The following is a 7,527-nucleotide window of genomic DNA, read 5'->3' as shown; positions in this document are numbered from 1 at the left end:
AAGTTTTGAATGCTAAGTGAATTTAATTATTTTTAAAATATAAATCGTGTAGTTGTAGGTTCACTGGTGCATGTATTCCCTTCCAGAGACTTAGAGGTACGTATTAATCTGCGTGATGTTCACGTTTTTTAAATTTTGGTCTTGACAGACATAAGTTAATTCAAGATGGCGATGCGTGAAATATGGACCCCATTGGTGCTTTTACAGTAATATGGAACTCAACTCCTCCGAACTCTCTCTTTGCAATCAGACATTCGTCCGGAGCAATTTGGGAAAAAGACACTAGGTAGAAAGTCTGAAAATATCGAAAAAGAGCTGCTGGAATATATATTGTTGATGGAGGTCATATTTTTCTATTATAAAAGCATTTTTGCGATAAAATACATTGGAGTAAATAATTTGGTAATTATTTAACATTTTTTGTCCTTTCCTATTTGTTTTTGGCTACATTAAAGCATTTTTTTGAAAATATACAGTAAGGTTCCATATTACCACCCGATTTTCTCTAAGCCTACTTTCGGACTTTTTGTACAAAAGCCTTCAAAAACCATACTTATAATTACACTAGCGAAAAATCCAATTAGGAACATTTAGTTTACTAGTTACCAGTACTTTTCGCACAAAAACTGTGGGTGTAGTTATGATACCTTGTTTACAATTCACTAAAATGTAATTGGGGTTCCATAATACCACCTTCTCCTCTATTTTCAGTAAGAATTCAGTGCTTTATAATTTCAATTAACTAAAGAATTAAATACATTTTTATTGAATTTTCATTTATCAAAATTAGAAATTCACATAATTTTAGATAACTATTAATTAATTTAATAATTCAGTTACTATCATGTAAGTTTATCTCTTATCTCTTGATTAATTTTTTATTCATTCTCTATGGCAAATGATTTTGAATGAATGAAAATCACGTGTTATATAATTCCCGAACAACAAAAGATAAAGTTCAACTTGTTCTACATCGTTCGATTTCTGTCTTTAGATTGAAACGACAAAAATTCCATTAAAGTCGCATAGTGTTATCATAGCTAAAGAGTTTTTCATCCACTTTAGTAGTAGCAACATAGAATTATTAAAATTATACTACTACCACTAAATATAATCCCAGAATGCTTCTGAATAAGAGTAAAAACTGATCTTTTAACTTTTACCGGCATACTTTACACTTTTTTTTAAAAACTCTTTTCGCCCTGTAGGCACTAAGAGGATCTCTTTTAGCAAGCCCATTATGGGTTCGCCCAGGCCCACAAATCGAAACTAGAAAAAAATGATAAAAGACCCTAACACTAACAGGTGAGAGACGAAGCCAAACATATCCGAGACAAACTGTCTATGAAAAATTCTTGGGCTTGCTCACCCAGATAGATCCCAGGTTCCCAAGAGCGATAGACTGATGTCTTAATCGTCTCGGTCATCCGGTCATCAAAAATTTATGTTTTGAAAGTGATTTTATCTTTAAATAGAATATCGATGGTTAAATGGAACAATTAAGAATGCAAATTTTCTATTGTCATTCGATTCCACCGTTCCCACCGTAAGCGCCCACCAGTAGCAAAGTGAACAAAACCACTGAACACTGATCGCGGGTTCGCGCCTCACCTCATAGCTATGTGGCGTTTTTCAGGTTTTTTCATTTGAGTAACACTTAAATAGGGACCAGTTTCCATAGAAAATCCTTCTGGAAAGAATCCCATCTTGGCAGATCGTCCTTGTGTAGTATTGTCTTATTCCATCAATACAATACAATCCCATTGTAAGCCTGGTCGAGCAACAATCTTTTTGTAAAGCTCTCTTCGTACTCACGGAGTGGAAAGACTTTTAAAAATGGAGTTGTTTTTCGGAGTTAACGGAATGATAAAGTAATTGATAAAGTAATGAAAACCTTTTTTCTTTTGTGGAATATTTAGTTTCGATCATTTCAGACTTTGTTAAATTTTATATCTTAAAATAGAAAATTTTTCTATATTTTCCGATTTTTCTACATTTTTTGTAGTCTGTTTATTTATCCATTCATTCATTCTAATTGTTAAGAAAAATTAAGCAAATGATCAAATTAATATGCAATTTTATAAAATATTATATATGAGAATTAAATTTATTTTCTTTGATTCTGTCCTTTCTGAAGATATTAAAAGGATAGGTTTTGGCAAGTTCTTGACAGGAGCAATCTAATTAGGTTAGATATATACCATTTGGCTCTCTCTCTCTCTCTTTTTCAGCCTTAATTTTTCCATTATTACAATTAGCATCTGAATTAGCAACATAAATCAGAAACATGTCTCATTTGATCGATCGACAGGCAAATGGCAAGTTGTTAACGTGGCAACCTAACTCTTAGGGGACCCGGGAGTGACAGATTGAAAAACCCTAGGAATTTTTCAAGGATGATCCATCCAAATATATCCCATCCCTCACCACCTGCTCCATTGTGGGCCTAGCCGAAGCCATTATGGGCTTGCTAAGAAACTTATAACAGATAAAGAGAAACATGTGTTTTAGTAAATTTTTAGATTCTTGTAACCATACACTGTAATTAACATTTTTACTTCAAAAAATTGTATTTCAATGCAAAAATACTTTGTAGGAAGAGCTTTTTATTAAATGATTTTTATTAATAAAAGTGCTAAAGAGACAATAACCCCGTCGCTCATCCCATGGATTCGCGACTGGGATCACAACGGGAGCGACATGATAATGAGGAAAGGAGTCCGATGTATCCGGGACAGACTACCCCGAAAAATTCCTGTATTTGCTTGCAAGGATTTGACTTAGGGTTTGCCCTTAGCAATAGGCTGTATGCACAATTCAACTTTTCAGTATCCAAGCAACTTTATAGTCAAAGATTTAAATTGATTCATAATGATAAAAAAAAAAACTTTTGTTAAAAATTATTTTAAAATATTTATAAAACATTTTAAATATTTAAAAATATTCATATTTAAATATATTTAAAAAGTATTATTATAAAATAAAATGCAGTATATTTAACACTTAAATAATTATTTTCAAACATTTGGCGATTTTTGGGTTAGCTTTTACGAAATAATTCATTTACGCGGAAAACTTGTTGACCACGTGTTGGCCAATGCGAATTGGATATTTAAATAAATTTGCTAAAATGGTTTTTGCTTGTCAAAAAGACAGTTACTTGCGAGAGGTAAAATCAGTTTAATTATATTTTTGACTGCTTTTATTGAGTGACCAGTATTTTCATCAAACTTGCTTAACTAGAAAAATGGAAAAAAATATATATAAATCTTCTGGACTCCAAAAATAAATACTTATACCCTCACTCAAGGGAATAATACATCATTTGCAGCATAAAGAATATTAAGACAGATATTACAAATTGATGAAATTTTGATTGATTTGGTTTTAATGATACAAGAGCGTTGGGCTGTACTGCATTAAATGCAAAATACTGTAGATGAAAATGTATATACAGTAATATGGTATATCGCCTTATACTGCAATGATAAAGTAGTTTGAATCAAAAATACAGAATTTATAAAAAAGTGAAATCGTATCAATGACAAAAATATGGAAATAAAAACTAAACAATAGCAAAGAGACTACCTCCATGTCTTTTCTTGACAGATATCAATATCTATTTTTTCATAATATATATTGATAGTAGGATGAACACACCTCATCTCCAGGCTACAGATGTTATGATAATTTCAATGTTGCACTGATTATTTTTAAGCATTACTAATAAATTAATCAAATTTTTAGACTTGATATTCCTCTTCATATTAGTTGTCTCTCTCTCTTCCCCCCTGCATATACAGAGGGCTGTCTAGAGGGAAAAGAAGGGATTTTTCACAAGACCAGCAAAAACTTGGGTCCATAACTAATCCTCATATAAATGTTATTTTTACCAACAAAATAAATATGCTTTTAAGACTTATTAATAAATAAACATTCTATATATTTTATTTGTTCAAAAAAAAAAAAAAAAAAAAGGCAAAAGAGGTTTGATCTGGTCCCTCAAATGCTTTTGATGGCCTGCCATGTAAGTGTACAATAATCCTGAGGATATAACATATGAACATGTAAAACAAATTGGGTTTAATGTGTTGGAATTTGACAAATTATTATTACTACACTTATAGCTGGCAGATATATAGTAGTTTGCATTCAAGTTATCAATGTCTTCAGCTTTAATTCATTTCTGGATTAAGGCAAAAGGAGGACATGTACATGGTATAGAAAACTGCTATATCTATGAACTGTAAAATAATAATAATAGATGAAGTGGTCTTTACCCTCAATTCTATTTTGTGTTCTTGGGGTTGGAGTCTTGCAGCCTCCAGTGCTGATATCTGCTGGTATATTGCATTCCCAATAAAAATCTTATTCTCTATGACTATCAAAATCAGAAACCTTATTCCCTGTTTAAAAAGCTACTTTTCTTGACAAAGTATAAGGCTTTTTACAAGTTCTTGATGTTTAGTCTCAAGCTCAATCCCTAAACCCAAGATTGAGTATCTTATGTAAGCAATATGATGGGCAGTTTCATCCATTATATCACATTCCCAGTGTACTCCTTTTTAGATGCCCATTCTGTATAAATGTTTAAGTGGATGAAACCAGTCAAGAAACTAACTACTCTCATCAAATTTCTATTTAATAAATCAGATGCTAATTTCATTGAGGATTATTTAACCATTAATCTTGAATGTTTATTTCCTGTGATCTTATCTACACCACAATAGTTTTATTAGACTTCCAGTCTTTTACTTCTTATTTATTGGTACTTCATCCAATCCCACAGAAAGGGCCTTAACCCTGTGACCTGGTTCTCTTAATATATCTGCACATCTCTATATATATTTGGGCTTATTCAGAAGTATTTTGTATTTAAGGAAAAAAATCAACATTGTTTTTGATAATCACTAACAAAAATTAAAAACTTTTTCTGTATTACATAAACAATGCTACTGTTGCTTCAGGTAGAACTTTTGAATGAATTTTTTTTTTAATTGATGGATTGGGCAAGATGGATCAATTTGACTTTAATCTTGTTCTGACAATTCTGTTTGACTTTTTATTGTGGGGGTTATGTGAAGGTCCTGGTTTATCAAACACCTGATACAGATTTTAAAGCATTAAAACATTGCATAATAAATGCAGTCAGAACATCATTCAAAACATGTTATGTAACACCTGGAGAGAGACAAAACATTGTTACCATATTGTGAGAGTAATACATGGTGCACATATCAATATTTCTTAAAGATAAGAGATTTTTTTGAATTAGTTATAAAATAAATATGAGTTTCTATAATCAGTCAGTTCTTTTTTAGATACCTTGTAGTGTTTTTATTCTTCCAAATGATAATTTAAAGCCTTTTTTTTTTAATTTGACTTTTGCAACTGTCAATCTATCAAATTTTTAGGTTTTCTTTCAGTAAGTCTCACATTTGGTCAATGTATAATTTATGTTTTTAATAGTTTTATATTCTTACATTTTAGTCTATGAAAAACATGAATTAAACCCACTATCAATTATTTTATGTAAAGATGTTAAAAATAAGTACAATAGTACCTGAAGTTACCTAAGTAATGTGGACCATAGACCTTTATGTAACTTGAATTTTACATTAGTTGAATTTGTGTAAATTACTTAAGCATAATTGTGTAATTAACCTGTTCATTCATTTTTAAATTTATGAAAATAGATGTAAATTTTTTAGTACTTGATTGCTTCTTGTTCTCTCTTTTGTTTTTTGTTCTTTGGAATTAAGCACAAAATTGCTATGGAGAACATATCATACAGGAACACATTTTTTTGGATGGAAAAAGTAGATTTTATTTTTTATCTTTTATAAAAGGAAATGCATTTTGAGTCATATGCCTTTCATCAGTCCATTCACTCCATAGCAATTTTGTGTGTAATTCCAAAGATGTAAATTTGTCAATTGAAATAGATTATATGAAATTCTAATTGTTATTCTTATGAAATTATTTTTCAAAAAATTCATTACTAAGTTGTTGTATGATGATGTTTGTCAAAGAAGTATTTTTTTGAAAACTATTTTAAACAACTTATATTTAAGACAGACAAACTTGACAAAACTTTTAAATATGAAATTTAAAAAATATATTTAATAAAAGCATACGAAAGTTGGACACAAATATATATACATTTTAATTATATGAATTACTGATTGCTATTAAGATTGGTTTGAATTTATTCGTATTTTTATAGTATACAAAGATATGAATAAATTTAAACTAATCTTATCTATAATCATTTATATACAAAATATATGATTAATATGATTAATATTTTACATTTTAAATTTATATGATTAATATTTTACATTTTAAATTTATATGATTAATATTTTACATTTTAAATTTTTATTTTTTGAAATTACTAGTATAAACACCATATATTATATAAATTCATTATAGAAATTTTCTGTTTATTAGTATACAAGCAAGGTAGAATTATGTCAACCAGAAGAATTGGAAATACAAAAAGGAAAACAGAAAGAAAAAGTAAAAGTATTTGGTGTAATTCTTGATGATACAGTTTTATTTCCAGAAGGTGGTGGACAGGTAGATTTAAATCCTTGTAAACTTTACTTTGTAAACAGTATATAGAAATTAATGTACTATTCTATAAATTATAATTGTTATTGTATATTACAGCCAGATGATAGAGGAACAATCAATGGTTTTTCAGTGATTCGTATTATTAGAAGAAAATCTAAAGCTGTTCACTTTGTAGATAAATATTTTGAACCAGGTGAAAAAGTTCACTTAATTGTAGATTGGAAAAGAAGATTTGATCATATGCAGCAACATTCAGGTTTGTTTTTTATTTTAAAATTTTTCAGATACTTTTAATTCAATATTGGTATCATTAATTTATGGATAATTTACAAGTTGTTTTTTATGATTTGTCTGTGATTTTCTTAAGTTTCATTAAATATGATGTTATCAATACATTATTTTTGTCAAAAGTTTTGTCAGCTGAATTATTTAATAACAAATTTTTAATCATTTATTATTTAAATTAGGTTATTTCTGAACCTTTCTCATAAACTGTAAATTAATTATATAAGTTCATTTTATTCATTTGTTTATTTTATTTTATGAAAATATGAAATAAAATTGAGTAATTTTTGAAACTAAGTAATGAAATTTAATTTATTACAAGTACAGTCGACCCCCCTATAACATAGCGAAAAAATTGTAGAAACTTTCGTATAACGTACCTCCTATAACGTCGTTTCGCGAGAAGATTGATAGAGTCTGGACCAATAGTGGATGAGCAGCCGAACTACTTACCTCCGACCCTGCGCCACGCTACGGAGCGGCTAAATTGAGTTTGCTATCGTCTGTTTAGTATTATATATAAATTATATATAAATTAGGTACTGTACATATAATTATATATTAATTATATATAAATTAGCTACTGTATATATAATTATATATTAACTTAATTTATTGTAAGTTTATTATAATTATATATATGCTTTCTGCCGCCTGGCAACA

The 7,527-nt window shown here is 29.0% G+C and overlaps 1 protein-coding gene across 1 annotated transcript in view; it reads left to right on the top strand.

Moving 5' to 3' along the window:
- Positions 1-3,073: 3,073 nt before the first annotated feature.
- LOC111623952 (alanyl-tRNA editing protein Aarsd1-B-like) overlaps positions 3,074-7,527 on the top strand; it is a 63,118-nt gene continuing 58,664 nt past the window's right edge. Inside the window, exons 1-3 of the mRNA XM_023366694.1 lie at positions 3,074-3,169; positions 6,454-6,582; positions 6,676-6,835. Of these exons, the coding sequence (XP_023222462.1) occupies positions 3,098-3,169; positions 6,454-6,582; positions 6,676-6,835 (361 nt within the window). The 5' untranslated portion in view covers positions 3,074-3,097. The remainder of the gene's footprint in view (positions 3,170-6,453; positions 6,583-6,675; positions 6,836-7,527) is intronic.

This window comes from Centruroides sculpturatus, unplaced genomic scaffold, assembly GCF_000671375.1.
Source record: "Centruroides sculpturatus isolate CEXI.00-Female unplaced genomic scaffold, Cexi_2.0 scaffold401, whole genome shotgun sequence".
Lineage (NCBI taxonomy): Eukaryota > Metazoa > Arthropoda > Arachnida > Scorpiones > Buthidae > Centruroides > Centruroides sculpturatus.
Note: the sequence above shows the minus strand (reverse complement) of the source record. Positions and strands in the feature narration are given on the sequence as shown.